We start from the raw sequence: 20,339 nt of genomic DNA on the forward strand, positions 1-20,339 counted from the left end.
ATATCATTCAGTCATAAAAAGGAATGAAGTGCTTATTATGGTACAAATCAATGAAACCTGAAAACATGCTGAATAGAGAAGCCAGACACAACAGATCACACATTGCATGATTCTATTTCCATTAAATATCCCAAATACACAAATCCATAGGTACTTAATGTAGATTAGTGGTGGAAGGAGGGGAAAATGGAGAGTGACTGCTAATGGCTATGAGATTTATTTTTGGTGTGATGAAAATACTCTAAAATTAAATAGTGGTGATAGTCACTCAATTCTGTGAATATACTGAAAAAGGGTGAATTGTGCACTTTAAAAGGGTGATTTTTTTATTATTTGGATTATATATCAGTAAGCTTTTATATATAAAAAAGAAACTGCATCATATAGTACTTTCCTGTATGCTTCTCTTAAGTACCACGTATGAAATATGAAATGGACATTTTGTTGGAAAAAACTCACCTAGAGACTGTAATATGTCTTCCCTATGACTGGAATGCAGAGTAAGCTAGTGTCTGACCGCTACTTAGCAAATTTTGAGGTTAAGTGAAAGGGCTGACTGGCTGCATTAGCGTCCAAGGTACATGACTTTGGGTTCCAGATGTGAAAATGTGCAATAGAAATGCCAAGGCAATGAGACTCTAGAAATAAGAGGTCTTATGTGGAGAAATGAAGAGCAACCAGTTGAAGGAGAGGCACAGCTCATACTAATATAGGAACTAGCAGAGTTGTCTGTAAAGATCGCAAAGGTACCCTGAAGAGAAAGACTCAACCTTAAATATGTTACCGACTTGGAAAGTCTGAAGCCATCTGATGACAAGATGGTCAAATGAGAACTCTTCCTCCATTTTCTTTTTGCTCTGTTCCAGCACTCCAACCTCTAAGGATCAGATCATTAACTGGAAAAATGGGAGATGACAAAGGAGAAAAGATTAGGAATATAAACACATCCTCTTCCCTACTGGGGAAGGTGTTGTCTACATTAACCTGGGAAAGGAGAGAAATCTTACTTTTGCCTGAAGACTAAAGCAGTTAATTGGATGTTATAATTTTTTAATTGCTTTTTTAAAATTAAATTGACGTAAAGACTTTCCATTACCTAAGAATTACCTGAAATGTCATCGTACCTGCCAAGTTTCCATCAAAGAAGAGCCAGGAGAGGATGACCTATGTATAAAAAGTCAAGAATTGACAGGAGGAAACACAATAAAATCTTTTTTTTTTTTAATTAAACCCCATAATTCCTGCTCATTCTATGGTCTTGTTACAGTAGGACTCTGTGGAGTCTCGTTCAGCAGGATGTATTCAGAAGAAAAAGCAAAGAAAACTCTCCACAGGTGAGCCCTCAAAGGGGACTACATACAACACCCTATAAAGGGTAACAATTAACGATTTGTGGCAAACATCCCATAAGTCTTCTCTGCTGCCTCTGGCAGAATTATGCTCACCTCACTCATGATCCCAGAGCACCAGGTGAATGATTGTAGAGGAGTTCCACCCTGTATGATAACTATGCCTTTCTGTGTCTGCCTTCTCCACTAGATTGAAATTCCTGAAAGTTACAGGTTTCTCCTTTTACAAATTGAGAAGGTTTTGAAAATTTAGTCAAAGCCAGGGGTTTTCAACTTGGAATACATACAGGTTTCACCATGGAGTTTTAAAAAATACGGATGCCTAAGTCCTATTCCAGACTCACTGAATCTCTTCACTTGAAATTCTTGGTGTAGTCTTGGAATTTTCTTCTTATATTACGTACATTATTTCTCATGACTAATATGTGCCAAGGTATTTTCCTCAGTAATATTTATGCTTATTCATTTTTATACATCAAATGTAATATTCACTGCCCTTGAAAATAGGCTATATCATTATTCTTAGAGACATTTATCTTATCAAGAACTTCATTTTTTGTAAATAATTCATTATTTTATTTTGCATATCACAGAGTCAATTGAATTCTCTTGTCAGTTGCATTATTCTTACTACAAACTCTCCTTGGAACTTTGACCTGTGAAGATTATCACAAAGAAATTAATCATAGCCATTTTAAAGTAGTTTTAGCTATCTTAAGTTATCTTAACTATCTTAAACTATAGATAGTTTTGTTTGACTCTGATGCTTATCTGAAAGCTCTGAAATCACCAGTAGGTCAGATATTTGGGTCTTCAACAAAGAAAGATGGTCTCAGAGCCCAGAGAAAAGGACTGTAGGATGTACTTCAAATTTATATACATATATATATATTTTTCTTTATTTTGGTGAGGATGATTGGCCCTGAGCTAACATCTGTTGCCAATCTTCTTCTTTTTGCTTGAGAAAGATTGTCACTGAGGTAACGTCTATGGCAGTCTCCCTCCACTTTGTATGTGGGATGCTGCCACAGCATGGCTTGATGAGTGATGCATAGGTCTGAGCCTGGGATCTGAAACGGTGAACCCCAGGCCACCAAAGCAGAGCATGTGAACTCAACCACTACACCACAGCGCCAGCCTCAAAAATAGATTTTTTAAAAATAATTTTAAAAAGCTATCAAAAATAGATTCTTGGGTAATGGTGAGTACTTTCCCATGGACTGAGTCATAATGTTCAGGAATCTTTTTAGTTGAGAGATGGATAAATTCAGGAGATTGCTAATCCAGGATCTAGTGGAAGAATAATTGAGAATTAATTACATGACGTTAATTGCACTGATGAGGCGCATTTTCTTGTGCTTGTTTGAAATATTGTTGAAGTAATTTTAATGTTCTATTTTCTGGACATTTAAGGAAGCCCTTTCTCTTTCTTCTTAAGCTATCTGCAATGTATAATAATCTAGGAGACTCTCCTTTTTAAACTGAAGTGAAACATTGTCAAATATTGCCTGTTTCTTACTGAGTCCTCTGGGTTCAAAAATTCATACTGTGTTCTTGCTTTTCATGGCAGTATGGTTGTTTCCATAGGTGCAGTATAAGTCTATCCCCCTTTTTACCAGCATATAACTGGAAAAATTGATTATGCAGCCAGGGCCTTGCCTGGAATGGCCTACTTGAGAAGGTTCTCAGTTTACTCAGATCTTACAGGCCACTATTAAGGAACCAAGGTTGACTTTATAGAGCTAGCACTGACAAAGCCCTCTGAGTAAAACTGGCCTGACACTTGGCTTTATAGTGTCCAGCCTTTGATGTCACTTCAATAGAAAGCCAGGAACCTAGAGATGTTTTGAACTTCTCTTTAAGAAGAGGGAAATTTACTCAAAATATATAGGTACTACAGGTGAAATCTGATGGAGAAAGTTTCTTGGACATGTCTTCCTAGCTTTGGTAAAGCAAACAATAGTGGCTTTTCAATCTGAGATATTTTGTGAAAACCTCCAGCATCACAAACTTAAGAAGGCCGATATAATAATTTAATATCCTTACTGCCTCTACATAAATAATCAAGCCAAATCTAATGAGTTGGCCTTATTGTGTGATCAAGAATAATCATTCTTTGAGATTATATTTTGTTTAAATGGGAGAGATTGTAAGGAAAATTTGTGCCTCAATGGAAAACTATGCATTATTTAGAGTACAGTCTTTCGGGTTATCTGATCTGGATTACGTGGGGGCTTTGTGCCTTTCATTATCTTTGAGCTATTTTAAAATGCTGTAAATTGTAGATACTAATAACTATACAAACAATTTATGTTTGTAGGCATGCAAATATATTTTGTATGGTGAAAGTTCAATCGATTTCCTTCCCCACTGTGAATGAATCCATTTTTGTACTCATTTCCAAATTCATGTCAACTTTTCTGTCTATAAATATACTTTTTATGGATTCTCCTTCAAACATATTGTAACATTATCCTATTTCCCTCATTAAAAAATAAGTTAGGTGCTCACCCAGTGGCATAGTGGTTAAGTTCACGCACTCCACTTTGGTGGCCAGGAGTTCGCGAGTTTTGAGCCCTGGTGCAGATCTACATACTGCTCATCAAACTATGCTGTGGTAGCATCCCATATACAAAATAGAGGAAGATTAGTACAGATGTTAGCTCAGGGACAATTTTCCTCATCAAAAACATAAATAGGTTAAATGAGATGTTTAACGGATGTTCATTATTTATCTGTGTGATAGTTATGATTTTACCTTATTGGAAAATTATACTATAAAATGGGTTAAATTCTTGTATGGAACAGAGACAATAAACTAAGTATGAAATATTAAGGTATGGCATTAAGTAGAACTCTCATAGAAAAATAGGATGACAGGAAGTTGACTTGCACTGAATATGTTAATATATGATGTTTGATGTTCCAAAAGGAAATACAGAAAGAATGGAATTGATGACCTGCTTCTGAATTTTTGTAACATTTGCTATTGTTTCTTGTTTGTTTATTTGTTTCGTGGTTACATGCATGGGAATGTCATTGCTTCATCTCAAATTCAGTTTATGAGAGCAGAGGCATATTTCATATAGGTCAAAACTATGTGTTGAAGACAGATTTTTTTATATGAAGAGGCCATCTTTAGTCACTTACGAACACTATTAAATCAACCCACTTGTCAGAGAAATGAATATTTTAATTTTCAAATAAACACATTGAACATTTATTCACTAATAGAGAAAATGGAAAGCATATTGTTATGGGTTTGTGTCCCCCCAAAATTCATACACTTAAGTCCTAACTTTCAGCACCTCAGAATGTGAAGTATTTGGAGGTAGAGTCTTTAAAGGGGTAATTAACATAAAATGAGGGCATTAGAGTGAGCCATAATACATTATGACTGTTGTTCTTATAAGAATAGGAAATTTGGACACATAAACACATAAAAGGAAGACAACGTGAAGAGTGACAAAGACACACATTGTGTGGCTTCTATCCCTTCAAGGTTGTGTCCCTGGATAATGACCCCAGCTCCCCTTAAAATACCTGCCAGAGAAAGGTCAACCCTGACAAAAGAATTTACTGCATGCTCCAGTCAAAACACCACTATAGGCTCCTGATCTGCCTTTTCTTAGAACATTTACTATAGAAAACTTGCAATTGTAAATCCTTTCTCTGTCTCTTTGAGAAGGATCTTCTATAATCAGAAATCTCTTTCTCAAGGACCTAGGAACCAGCCCTTAGAAAGTCCATCATCAAGAAAGATAAGATCCCTGTCTTATAGTCTCTGTAGGAGGGTAGATGCCTAACTTCAGTAAAAAGCTTAATCCAACACAAGTGGCCTAATCCCATTGGTCAAAGTTTCCTTCCCCACAATGACCTTCAATACTGTTCCTTTAGGACAGCCCAGCATTTGAAAATCCTCCCACTTTTTGTTTCAGAAGTGGGTGATGAGCTCAATTCTGTACTGAAGTCTCTCTCCCATTCTAGCAGTCTGAATAAAATCTATATTACAGTTTTAACAAGTGTCCAGTGGAAAAATTTGCTTTTACAAGAGACATAGAGGGAAGACAATCATCTATAAGCCAAGGAGAAAGGCATGAAACAGATCCTTCTCTCATGGCCCTCAGAAGGCACAAACCCTGCCAACACTTTGATCTCATACTTGTAGCCTCCTGAATTGTGAGAAAATAAATTTCTGATGTTTAAGATACTCAGTGTATGGTGCTTATTCTGGCAGCCCTATCAAATCAATGCAGATTTTGGTACCAGGAAGTGGGGTACTACTGTAACTGCTTTATCTTTTTTGAGGAAGATTAGCCCTGAGCTAACTACGGCCAATCCTCCTCTTTTTGCTGAGGAAGAGTGGCCCTGAGCTAATATCCATGCCCATCTTCCTCTACTTTATGTGTGGGACACCTACCCCAGCATGGCTTGCCAAGCAGTGCCATGTCTCCTATTGCTTACGTTTATTTGGAGAACCCTAACTAATACAATGATATTGCCAAGATTTTTTCATGTCTTAAGTATACCCTGAGATTTAAGCAGGTATTTTTCTTTTTTTTTGAGGAAGATTAGCCCTGAGCTAACATCTGCCGCCAATACTCCTCTTTTTGCTGAGAAAGACTGGCCCTGAGCTAAAATCCATGCCCATCTTCCTCTACTTTATATGTGTGACACCTACCACTGCATGGCTTGCCAAGTAGTGCCATGTCTACACGTGGGATCCGAACCAGCAAACCCTGGGCCACCCAAGCAGAATGTGTGCACTTAACAGCTGCGCCACAGGGCCGGCCCCTAAACAGGTATTAAACAGTAAAATATTAACAGTTTATCAAGGACACAGAGATCAATCTTAATTTTTTTGATTGATGATGAAAGTAATTGAACCATTAGGGTTTTCAGGTACTCACCAAGGTGCAGGCCCTTAGGTCTACACTTCAGGTTCAAAAAATATGAATCAAGGATGAAGCCACTCCAATTCCAGTCTTAGGCACAGAGGATTTTCATCGTTTTTTGCTTTTTGTTTTTTTTCTGAGGAACATTAGCCCCGAGCTAACAGCTGTTGCCAGTCTTCCTCTATTTTTTGTACATGAGCTGCTGCCACAGCATGGCCACTGATAGACAAATGGTGTGGGTCCACGCCCAGGCTACCAAAGTGGAGTGAACCGAACTTAACCAGTAGGACACAGTGGCTGGCCAATGGTTTTCTGATACTAGTCCTTCCACCCTGATGCTTTTTTGGTGGCTTCTCACGTTGATGATTCAGCGGACTATACACAGAGGGATTAAAAAACCCAGCTGAAAATTTTGAGTCCTTAAATGAGACTCAGTTTAAGGAGAGTCAGCTGAATTCTCATAATGCAAATAATTTAGCCATTTTTGTGGAAAAAAAAAGGGGGCATGTCCCAGTTCCATTATGCTAAATTAATTCCTCTCTCACTTATAATTTCAGAGTATTTTGTTCTTGGTTCTTTTCTAGCAGTTGTTACATTTTATTATTCTATGTGATTATGTTTTGACACCACAATTAAGTTATTGGGTTTTTAAATTCTTAAAGGAACAGATTATTAGTTTTAAAAAATGAGGGGATAGTATTTACTTTTAAAATAATATCTGATATTGAAATAAATTATACTGACATCTGCTCAGAGCCGTGTTACCAACACCTATACAGCCATCTGAGAGGGTCCGGGCTGAGAAGGGCCGAGGGGTGCAGGGACACCCCTCAGTGAAGAATGGCCGGCCGACACCCCTGATATTTTCTGAAATGTATGCATGCTTTTTATCAAGGTTATGACTATATTTGTTTCTGCTTTTTATTCTTGAGGATATATAGTTTAACTTAGCTTTTCAGCCTGATGCCTTACTAGCAAAATGATATTTTCTCCGGGCAGTGTGCTCAAGGGACAAATAGTCCTACCCCCTGAAAGACAAAGGAATGCTTTCACCCGCTAAGGGGCGTGCGAATGTAAAGATTTTTAACTACCCGCTGAGAACGCACGTAGTCCTGGAGATAAGATACCCGGGAGTTGCCTTTTGTTCCCATTAACCATCTACACTAATGACGTAGATGATCGATGGAGACAAGGGTAGCTCCCCCAGGACGTAAACAGACAGAATGCTGTCCTGTCTAGATGCCTGGTCCTTCTCTCTGCCTTTGATCTAACTTTACCATGAATTACAACAGATGTTAAGGTACCTATCTCTTTTAGCTTGGAGACAATAAATAATAGTTAATTGCGGAAAAGATGATCATTAACCTTATGCTCTATAGAAGGGAATGCTAATTAAAATTCATGTGCTCACTTTATACTTCCTTATCTCTCTGAGAACATCCGTAGAGCTCTTTCTGTACTAATCCTGAAAAATATAAAAACGACACTTGTGCACAGTAAAGACAGACTTGATTGCACCGACTCAAGTCTCACGTCTCTTCCTTCACTGCGCCGACTCCGTCCCTCCCTCAGGAACCTGGACTCGGCTGGAGCAGGACTTCGACAGACATCTTTAACACAAAAGGGAATGTTGGCCCTTCTCTTCTCCCTACACCCATAATCAAGGATAATCTCCACTGACCATGTGAAACAATTCATTCCATTCCTCTTTCTCTGTCTACACACTCACACACACCCTCCCACGGCCATACACACACATATTTATTGGAATTAGTTTTCTTTAAGTAGAGTTGAAATAATTTTATATGTACTGTTATTCAGCTATTTCTTTCAATAAATTACACATAAAAAGTATATAATTATATATGCATCTATGTTACTTTATTCAGTCGTATGCTATATATTCCATAATACAGATTTTGCTTTTGTCTTGTTCCCTTATTCTGACAAATAGAGAGTTGATATTTTTCCATTTACATATTTATCCATCCCTCCAGGTATCTATCTAGCCATTCATTGTTTGTATATTAATCAATCCATTAGTTCATTTTTACTTACTCATTGAATGCTTATTTTGTGTCAAATATCACCAACAATTTTCGCTACTTGTTGGTAAATTTTATTTTTAACTTTTTAAACGAGTGAGGTTGATCTTTTCATTTTCAAGAGCATTTGAATTTCTTTGTAGATACCAGTTTATTGACATTGTTTGCACATTTTTTATTTACTAGTTTATGGGAGTACTTTATTATGGAAATTAAGCCCTTATTGTGATGCAGTTTGCAAACAATTTTTTCTTTTACGTCATTTGTATTTGAATATATAGAACCACATGGCATTGCTGGCAGAAGTGGGGATGATAGGGTCAAAAATATAGAGGGCAAGGAGTCACAGTTAACATAATAAAGGACAAGATTAGCATAGCAGTCAATTAGGGCTAAGCCACAGTGGTAGAAATAGTTAATGTTTTATGAAAATAGTTAATATTTTATTTCACCCATGAGGACAAAGAACATGGGCTGCAGACAATGACACTAGTCAATTTAGATCTGCAGAAAAAGTCAAAGAGATGGGTGACCATGAATCTGAAAGCAATTATGCCATGCTGGGAATTTATATTCTCAGCATATTCCAGACCTAAGAATACCAGGTAACATCATAGGCTGCCAGTTTTGAGTGAGACCAACAGTAGGAAAAGCCTTTGAAGCAGTGGAGTTTGTGGCCAGCCCAGTGGAAATATCTTGGTACCAGTCCCTGTGGTTTGGGAACAAATCTGCCGTCTAGAATTATACATCTCTTGAATAATACCTCCTGGCAGGCTACTGGGTTCTTGTAGAAACAGAATGCCTAATATTGAGATACCAAGTAAAAATGCAAGAATTGCCTACACAGTCAGACCCACTGAATCATAAGGCCAGATGGGCCCAGGAACAATCCATCATAAGATGGAAGTGGCATATCAGGGACCCAGCACAAGCAGGATCAGATGATAAAAAAGCAAGTTGCAAGATCAGGTAATCTAAACCATCATTGTTACTAGACCAAATGTGGATCCCTTCTTGGGAGTTAAATCAAACTTCACCATTAGTAGCTGTTTCATAAAGCAGAATTTTTATTTGTGGTATGTAGCAAAGAAAAATAGAGACCATAGGGAATAATTTCACAAAGCTATGGACCCTCAAAGATGGGGAGGTGGGTACCCTTATTTGGGGTAGGAAATCAATATTCAAAAGGGAAGTTTCATCATCGCATGTAGAGGTGGGTGTAAACTTGCACATGCCTGGTTTGAGATCATGCGTCTACATAAACATTGCATGACCTAAATTTGGCTGCTTTACTCCTCCCAGAGGAGGGAAACGTACAATGTTAATGAGGGCAGGTTACTTTAGTACAATTTTCTGCCGATCTGTGCAGGTGCCACTCTTGTGGTTGTAGTCTGGGCCGGCCGTTTCAGAGCGGCTGGGTCCAGGGCAGTTGTCACTTAGAGTTTCTTCCTGGAACATCGCTGAAACCGCATAAGCTCAAGCCCCAAGGTATTAGAACTCCAGCATCTTTCAGGAAGACAAGAGAATTAGGTCAGTCACAGAGATTAGAATTTAGGCAAGACAAGAGAAGCGCCTGAGGGTCCATGTCAGGTGATATCACGTCACCCTCCACTGTTGCACCAGTGTCCCCCCCTCAGCTCAAACAGATGGTCATATGCAGAATCCCTTATGCCCTGCAGAAATAGTAGGAAAAAGCCCAAGGTTGGCTTACCTCAGTATGTTAGTCCTTGAAAGAAAATGATGAGAGAAAATCCTCCCAATGAGCAAAGGTTTGGTGATACACCTAGTGAATCACTTTGTGTAGAAAAAGAAGTATCCTGAGGTTAGAATGTATACAAAATCATTGGCAGTGCTGAATTAGGGCTGATCAGGAGATTGACAGGACAAGACTGAAAGAGCAGAGTCCAGACGGTCTGCGCTGGAGGACAGGTATGGGCATATGTTATGAAGTTCTTGGCATCATGTGTTAATGCCCACCAGAGAGTATCCTGCACGGAAGATACAGCCAAGCTGACAAAAGAATTCAATCAGTTATCAGTTACCCTCTGTTTTCAGCTGCCACAGTGCTTGCATAATGGCCACATGAACTTAGAGGCCAAAGAGAATGAGATACAGCTGCATATGGGCCTAACCACTATGGATTGCCGCATAACTAAGACTGATCTAGCTACTGCCACAATTGAATGTCAGACCTAGCAACAGAGACTAGTGCTGAGAACTTGATATGGCATTATTTCTCAAGGTTACCAACTAGACACTTGATGACATGATGACCACATTTGACCTCTTTAATCCTGCAACAGGGAGCAGTTTGATCTCACAAAATAGACGTGTTGTAGGATTGTCTTTTCTGCCTGAAAAGCCTCAACTGTACCACTCTCTGAAGGCTCATGGAGTGTTTAAACCACTAGCGCAGAATTCACTAAGCATTGTATCAGACCAGGAGACATATATTATAGCAAAAGAGGTGAGATAGAGGGCCTTATACCATGCAATCCACTGGTTCTATCTTATACTGAAAGTTATCAGCCTAACAGAGCATTCACACAGCTTGTAAAGAGCACATCTGAAGTATCAGCTCAAGCAAAACTCTGTGTGATGACCTCCTCTTGGAGTCAATATACAGACTGAATCAAAGAGCTTCGTATGGATTGCCACCACAAAATGAAGACTACATGGGTCATGGGAGATAATGTACATTCTGTCCTAGCAATGACTGTGTGTGGTTAGATGTCCTGGCAGTGACAAAGAAGTGTATTTTTTCCAGAGGCCAAAGCAAGATTTCCATCTAATTATAAGCTATGGCTAATACCTGGGAACTTTGGGATCTTGGGCACAAGAACCAGGAGATAAGAAGAGGGCAGATCACATCAGCAGGTGTAATTAATCCTAATCTTCAGGAAAAGTTAGGACTGCTGTTAGACAAACAAAAATCCTAGTTCATTGAGGTTTATCTGGGGATTACTATTAAGAGGCAATACTCACTGCAGAGATCTCTGCAGGGTTGGGCAAAGCTTTCTCAGGGCTATATTGCAATTCTACTTCTCTCTCTATCCAATCCTACTTTCCTTTCCTTTCACAAGGAATAAAAGATCTAATAAATATATTATACCCCAAACATCATTTTAGCATCTATTTCCAGAGAACTCATATTGCCCAAACTATTTTCTAAAGGTGTTGTACCATTTTACACATCCTGAGCCATGAATGAAACTTCAGATAATCACATCCACACCATTGCTTATTATTTCAGCATCTTTAATTTTAGCCTGCCTCAGTAGGCATATATATTTCTTTGTGACTTTAAATTGCATTCCTCCAATTTTATAAAAACATTTTTATGTATTCATTGGCTATTGTTGTATCTTCTTTTGTGAAGTGGCTGTTCAGTGTTGTCCATTTTATATTACGATGTTTGTCTTTTAATTATTAAGTTATAGTAGTTATTTATTCTACACAAATCATTTGTTATTTGTCTTACAATTATTTTCTTCCAGTTTTTGGCTTGTCCGTTTTCTAACACTATGTTTGATGAGCAGAATATTTTAATATGATGAAGTCTAATTTATCAATTGCGTATACTATGGTTATTGTTTTCTATTTCCTGATAAAAACTTTGCTTACTCTCTGGTCAAGCTATTGTCCTACTTTTACTATAGAAACATTATGATTTTATTTACATTTGATTTACATTTTACATTTACATCATTTTACATTTATGTCCATGATCATCTTGAATTAATATTTAATTATAATATAAAGTAGAAGCCAAAGTGTAGGCACATAGCTGTTTTATTATTTTTCATTGAAATAATTGTTATTTCTCACTGAAACTGTCTTGGCACCTTTACCATAATCCAACTGATCTTATCAGTTTGGATATATTCATGTAATGGAATATTATATAGCAATAATATTAAAGATACTTTTACATGCAAAATATGTATGAGTCTCACAAACATAATGTGAAATAAGTCAACACAAAAGACTGTGTACCACAAGTATTCAGTCATATAAGTTTAAAAATTAGGCAAAATGATTTGAGAATGTTGGAAGTCTAGATATTGGTTTATATTGAACTTAACTCACAAGGACAAGGACTTAATTTTAGACTTATTTAGACTACTTTAAGTGTAGACTTCTTTCCTTGGCCCTAAATATATTCTAGGCTTTAAAAGGCAATGCAATTTTAATTTTCAACTATTAGACTTTAATTTATCCCTGGAAGTTAGATATTGGTTTGGGATTACAATTAAACACAGTCAGACAATAAATGATCCAGGATTATAATTTGAATCTACGTGAAAAAACAAACTCCAGTAAAGGTAATTTTGTAATTATAAGAGACAGTTAAATGTATATTTTTCTCTTAACTGACTTAAAAAGCAATTTTAGGGGCCAGCCCAGTGGCGCAGTGGTTATGTTCTCACGTTCCGCTTCTCGCCGGCCCAGGGTTCGCCAGTTCAGATCCCACGTGTGGACACGGCACTACTTGGCAAAAGCCATGCTGTGGTAAGCTTCCCACGTATAAAGTAGAGGAAGATGGGCATGGATGTTAGCTCAGAGCCAGTCTTCCTCAGCAAAAAGAGGAGGATTAGAGGAAGATGGGCATGGATGTTAGCTCAGGGCCAGTCTTCCTCAGCAAAAAGAGGAGGATTGGCAGTAGTTAGCTCAGGGTTAATCTTCCTCAAAAAAAAAAAAAGCAATTTTACAAAGTGATATATATGCAATATACTGCTGGCCATATAACATATAGAAATATAATGTATGTATAATGTATTTTGCAATACAGCCCTAAGGAGGTGGACAGGTACAATGTTATATTTCTTAGAAATCACTGCAGATGGTAAATTAATAATGAAAACAATATATTTTGAGTTTTGCAACATTAACAGGTGTATTATATATGTAACAATGCCACAAAGAAAGGGAAAATGGAATACAGCTATATAGTAGTAACAGTTTTAATGTTTCTTTATCACAAGAATTATGCTGGTATACATGTGAAGCTGGTTTGGATAAGATGATTACAGTAGGCCCTATTACAATCACTAAGAAAAAATATCAAAAATATATAGTGAAAAAGTCATTAAAGAAAATTAACTGCTATTTATGAAAATATTAATTTAAAGCAAAAAATAGTAGTAAAGAAACAGAGAAATCAAAAAAATAAAACATGAGATAAAAAGACAAAAAGTAAAATGGTGGATGCACATCCAACTATATCAATATTAGCATTAAATGTAATGAACTAAACAATACAATCAAACAGCATAGTTTGTCAGACTAGATAATAAAATATGACCCAACTATATACTTTCTACAGGTGACATATACAAATGGGTTGAAAGTAAAAGAATTGAAAAAGAAATATCATGGAAACATCAACTACAAGAAAGTTGGGTTGGCTATACTGTATCAGAAAAAATACATTTTGAAATTTAGAAAATGGTACTATATATGAAGAGACCCATTTTATAATGATAAAATGATTAATTCATCAGGAAAGCATAACATGATAAACATATATTGACATAATAACAGATCAGCAAAATATAGGATGCAAAATTGATAGAAATGAAGGGACAAATAAATAATTCAAAAGTAAAGATTGAAGGGGCCAGCCTGGTGGCACAGCGGTTAAGGTCCCATGTTCCGCTTTCGCAGCTTGAGGTTCACCGGTTCAGATCCGAGGGTGACCTATGCACTCCTTGTCTAGCCATGCTGTGACAGGAAGCCCACATATAAAGCAGAGGAAGATGGATACAGATGTTAGCTCAGGGCCAGTCTTCATCACCAAAAAGAGGAGGATTGGTGACACATGTTAGCTCAGGGCTACTCTTCCTCCAAAAAAAAATAATAATAAAGACTGAATACATTAGTACTCCACTTTCTCATTCTCAATAATGGATAGAAAAACTAGACAGAATATCAAGAAGGAAATGGAAGCCTTAAACTATACACCACGGCACTCAACAACAATAGAATATATATTTTTCTCAAGTGTACATGGAATATTCTACAGGATGGACTATATGCTAGATCATAAAAAAATACTAATACAATTAAAACGATAGAAAGTATGTTCTTTGACCACAATGCAATAAGATTAGAAATTGCCAGATACAAGTTAAGTATATAAAAGTCAATTATGCTTATATACATGTATAATGTACAATATGAAAAAGAATTTAAGAAAACAATGCAATTTATAATGCATCAAAAACAATTCAACATGTAGAAAATATTTTTAAAATATTGCAAAACTTATACTAGAAAAACTACTGAATGAAATTAGAGAACATCATCAAGAAGAAAACATTTTTAAAAAAGATCTTTAAGAGAATTTTTATTTATTAATTAAAAAATATTCTATATGCAGATATACGAAGATTTAACTATGTTAAGATGGCAATACTTCTCAAATTGATCTACACATTATTGAAATTCTTAGCAAAGTCACAGCTGATGTCCTTGGGCAAAATGACAAGTTGATTTTAAAATTCATATAGAATTGCAAGGGACAGGTAATAGGCAAAACAACCCTGCAAAGGAAGAATAAAGTAGGATGGCTCATGCTTCCATATTTCAAAATTTATTACTAAGCAACTGTAATCAAGACAGTCTGGTCCTGACACAACAGTAGATAAATTTGTCAATGGAACAGAATTAAGTCTCCAGAAACAAACATCTATATCTATGGTGAACTGATTTTCAACAAGGGTGCCAAGACTATTCAATGTGAAAACAACACTTCAACAAATGGTGCCGGGAATACTAGATAGCTATATGCAAAAAAAAAAAAGAGAGAGTTTAAAATCTTACCTCACATCATATGCAAAAATTAACTTCAAATGGATCAAATATTTAAATGCAAGAGAGAAAACTATAAGACTCTTAGAATAAAACATAGGATTAATTTTTTTCCTCCCAAATCTCCCCGGTACATAGTTGCGTACTTTTAATTGTGGGTCCTTCTAGTTGTGGCGTGTGGGACGCCGCCTCAATGTGTCCTGATGAGTGATGCCACGTCTGCGCCCAGGAGCCGAACCTGCAAAACCCTGGGCCTCCGAAGCAAAGCGCCCGAACTTAACCATTCAGCCACGGGACCAGCCCCCATAGGATTAAATTTTTAAGACCTCAGATTTGGCAGAGGATTAGTAGATATCACATCAAAATGATGAGCTACAAAAGAAAAAAAAATGGACTTCATCAAAATTAAAAAATTTTCTCTTCAAAGGACACTGAGAAAGTGAAAGGACAACCCAGAGAATGGAAGCAAATATCTGCAAACCATATATAGGATAAAGGGCCTTGTATCCTGAATATATAAATAACCTCTATAATTTAATAACAGAAAGACAAAACAAAAAATGGTGAAGGGATATAAATAGACATTTCTTGAGGAAGATATACAAATGGTCAATAAGTACATGAAATATGCTTAACTTTATTGATCACCAGGGAAATGCAAATCAAAGCCACAATGAAATATTTTATACCCACTAAGATGGTTATAACAAAAAAGTCTAAGAACAAGTGCTGATGAGAATGTGGAGAAATCAGAACCCTTATACACTGCTGGTGAAAACGTAACATTTTCAGCTACTTTGGAAAAGTTTGGCAGTTTTTCAAACAATTAAATTTGCAGTTACTATATAATCCAGTAATTCCACTCTGATGTAAATATCCATGAGAAATGAAAATATATGTCCACACAAATATATGTACAAGAATATTCATATTAGCATTATTCACAATAGCCAGAAGGTGGAAACAAAATAACTGTTCATCAACCATCTGAACAATAAAATTTTTGATCTGCATGGTAGCGAGTCTGAGGAGTTAGAGAGTTATCAAGGAAGAATTTTGACCATAAGATGGCAGTAGTGCACAATGAGCTTTCTTGGGCAGCCCTTGGACTGTTTGTATGGTAGGGGAAATCCCACAGTGTGGGAGACTTTCCAGGGGTTGTGGTGCAGGCCACCATCCCAAGGGCAAAAGGGCAAGGGAACTCCCGGGGCAGGAGGCAGTTGGAGAGGGGGCGCAAGTTTCTTAATAATATCTTTCAGCAGCAAGGAAGGCAGTCTCTGGGTCAGAAAGCCCTGAAAGGCAGTAGTGGTTTAGGGTCTATTATAGCCTTAGCGTGTGTATTATCTATAGCTAGGAGAAGTTGGGTGCAGTTTTGTGTAGTATGCAAATTAGGCAGCCTCTATATGGTTATAATTATATTTATTTGAGATGTATATAAAGCAATTAGATATGTAAAAATTTCAATTTGGTGCCAGTGGGCTAGAGCTCAAGTTCCTACCTGCTGTGATGTGAACAATATACAGATCAATACAGAAGGGCTATTTTCAACTTATCAATATAACCTATAAAATGAAATATTATTCAGCCATGAAAAGGACTGAAGTACTGATACATGCTACATCAGTATGCTAAGTAGAAGAAGTCAGCCATAAAATACTACATATTTTATCTTGCATTCATCGGAAAGTCCAGAGTTATGGAATCTATTGAGCCAGAAAGTAGATTAGTAGTTCCTTAGGACTAGGTGGAGGATATGAGGTGGAGGTGATAGCTAGAGAGTATTAATTTCTTTTTGAGATGATAAAAATTGACTGTTTCAATGATTATACATATCTATTAATATATTTTAAAACATTGAATTGTACATGCTACATGAGAGAATTGTATGGTTGGTGAATTATATCTCAGAAAGCTTTTAAAATTTTTAAAAACTAACCTGCTACTTAGCAAACTAGGGCCCTAGGATATATATATATTAAAGTAAAGGAAGGGATAAAAATATAATATGCTAACACTGATCAAAAGAAAGCTAGAAAAGTTATGTTAATTGCAGAAAAGACATTTTTAAATGAGAAAAATGATCAAGGAGAAACAAGGGCATTACATTTTGGTAAAGTGATTTCCAAGAAGATAGAAAAAATCTTAATAACTATGCACCTAACAACAGAGAATCAAAATACCTGGAGTAAAACAGACAGAAAGACAAGGAGAAATAGGCAAATCCACTATGATATTTGCAAGCTTTAATATCTCTCTTTCAGTAACCAGCAGATCAAAAACAAGCAGAAAATGGATGGAAACCTGAGTCTCAGAGGTGTCTGTACTCAGAATAGAAAGATGTCTAGGTTCTTAGACACAGAATCATCATGGTTTCTGGATTGAGAGCTACCCAAATCAGTTCTATTATTTTGGCGCAAGTCTTCTTCCTTTTATATTTCTGAAAGTGTGCTGAGCTTCATCCATTTATCATTTTCTCTTGGTGACGTCTTTGCTGCTGGAAATATTTTTCCTTCCTGGACAGGAGATCAAAAACTGTGTTAAAAATATTTTCATATTAAGATCAATTGTTTGGGGAAATATTGTTGATCTAGACTACAGAGTCTATATTAGACCTAGCTACTGTTAGTGCTGTCGAGTCAATTCCAACTCTTAATGACCCTGTGTACAGCAGAGCTGAACCTTGTCTGGTCATTTTTCACTATCTTCTCCCCTTCCTATGCTATACCAGACAGTGATTCAATGCTATTTGTTGGATTTTCATGGCTGATTCTTTTGGAAGTGGGTGACCGGGTCCTTCTTCCTAGTTTGGCTTAGTCTGGAAGCTCCACTGAAACCTGTCCACCATAGGTGACCCTGTTGGTGTTTGAAATACTAGTGGCATAGCTTTCAGCATCACAGCAACACGCAGCTGCCACATTATTCCCAGACCAGGAAACAAACTTGGGTCGTGGTGGTGACAGTGCCAAATCTTAGCTACCAGACCACCAGAGCTGGCTATATTAGACTAGAGACATCATAAAATCTAAATCCTCAGAAATCAAGGAACTTCAAAAGGTATCACAAATAACTTCACTAGATTGTTGACTACTTGATGACTCTTTCAGTTTCGCAAGCATTTACTGCTGATTATTAAAAGAACAGTCATAATTCTACTAGGAATTGCCTAACCTGGATTTAGTGACTGTATTCTCTAGTGTGTCAACATGAATATAAAAAAAAGATGGCTTTATTCTCTATACTGAAAAGATAGGGTTTACTGTTATTGAAGTTTATATCTAGCATCTTAAAGGAAAAATATTATTAGTAATTTTTAAATTCAGAATTCTACATTAAAATGACATATTCTCATAAATATAAAGGAGAGGAGAGGGGAAGTCGTGTTTTAGAGGTTTTTTCACCTAAACTTTCTGTCGCTTAAATTTCTTGAGGATTCTGTCACGGATCTGCTTGGTCTTGACGCTATAGACAATAGGGTTCATGAGGGGTAGAACCAGCAAGTAGACATTGGCCATGAGCACATGGACAATTGGAGAAGCATTCTGCCCATAGCGACGGATCATAGATAGCCCAATCATCGGTGTATAGAAGGTGAGTACAGCACAGATGTGGGAGATACAGGTATTAAGGGCTTTCACCCTCTCTGTCTTGGAGGCTATTCTCAACACTGTCCCAAGGATGAGGATATAGGAGAGAAGGAGGAGCACTGAATCAAGTCCCGTGGAGCAGATGACCACCATGAGGCCATAGATGCTGCTAACCCAACGACTGGATACAGTTGTCTTTATGAGATCCTGGTGCAGGCAGAAGGGGTAGGAGAGAATATTGACAGGGTGATATTGAAGCCTCTTTAGGAGGAAGGAAGCTGGAAAGACCAGAGTCAAGGCCCTTCCAGCAATTGCCAACCCAATCCCAATGATTACACCATTCGTTAGAATGGCTGCATAGCTCAGGGGCTCTCGAATTGCTACAAAACGGTCAAAGGCCATGGCCAACAGCACAGCTTACTCAGTAATTGAGAAAACATGAATGAAGTACATCTGGACCAGACAAGCATTGAAGGAGATCTCCCGGGCATGGAACCAGAAGACGCTGAACATGGTAGGCAAGGTTGTCATGGATAGGCCAAGATCAGTAAGTGCCAGCATTGACAGAAAGTAGTACATTGGTTGGTGGAGGGAAGGCTCAGTTCTGATAATAAATAGGATGGTAATGTTTCCTGCAACTGAGGTGCCATAAATCAAGAAGATGGGGAGGGAAATCAAGCCATATCTGCTTTCAAGGCCTGAGAGGCCTGTCAGGAGGAAGCGAGGGTATAGAGCAGAACTATTGAAGACAGACATTGTGCGCCTGGAGGTACTCTCAGTCTAGGTGGGGAGACAAGAAAGTGCAACAATTAGGCTAAAGTCAATACTGCAAGAAGAAGCAACGCTCGGATGCATGCTGCTCTGTGTTTACTGTTTTCAATCACTCTTCTACTAATTATATATAATTGCCACCTGTAGTTATGATTTTACCAATTTGTTTTCTCTATTACACATTTATTGAGAACATATTTTATAAAAGGAAATCTAGAGAAATGTAGAGAAATATTTGAGAAATCCCTTTAGATACTTACAGCCCAGTTGATAAAGAGAGCTAAAATTAAAATAAAGTGTTAGTTTAATACAATGTCCTATAAAATGAAGAAAAAGAAACTAACCTGACCCAGGTAATCAGGGAAGACTTATTAAAGGTGATTGGTGAATTAAGTCTCAAATTACAAATATGAGTTAGATGAGAACAAAGGGCTGTGCTGGATAGTCTGGGCTGGTTGACACCTATGTGAATGTAGAAAGGTATTAGTATTATAAGTGAAAATGAACATAATCGAGCAAAGCTACAGGGTAGGGTGGCTCTTCAGATGGTTATTCAAGCTAAGACTGTATAGAAACGGAGCAGCATTTCTGAGGGAACTTGTGCATATATATAAAGAGCTTGGACTTAATCTTAGAAGACACAAGATAGTCATTTTAATAAAAAGTAAACAATTTGACCAGTTTTATATTATATCATGGTCAAACTAGGGTCAATTCTAAGAATGATGAAAAGAATGACAAAAGAGAAGGCAGGGAAATTCTTTAGGAGGCTGTTGTAGTAATTTAAAAAATTGGATGAAAGTGAAGTGTAACAGTGGGGATGATAAAGGATAAATAGATATAAAAGTTATATGTGGAGGAAAAACTAATAAAATACTGGTC

At 37.1% G+C, this 20,339-nt stretch overlaps 1 protein-coding gene across 1 annotated transcript; it reads right to left on the reverse strand.

Moving 5' to 3' along the window:
• Positions 1–18,500: 18,500 nt before the first annotated feature.
• On the reverse strand, positions 18,501–19,442 carry LOC124251919 (olfactory receptor 51G2-like). Its single transcript, XM_046684897.1, is given in 1 exon segment — positions 18,501–19,442. A coding segment is annotated over 1 exon segment (942 nt).
• Positions 19,443–20,339: the final 897 nt, after the last annotated feature.

This window comes from Equus quagga, chromosome 14 (genome assembly GCF_021613505.1).
Source record: "Equus quagga isolate Etosha38 chromosome 14, UCLA_HA_Equagga_1.0, whole genome shotgun sequence".
Taxonomy (NCBI): Eukaryota; Metazoa; Chordata; class Mammalia; order Perissodactyla; family Equidae; genus Equus; species Equus quagga.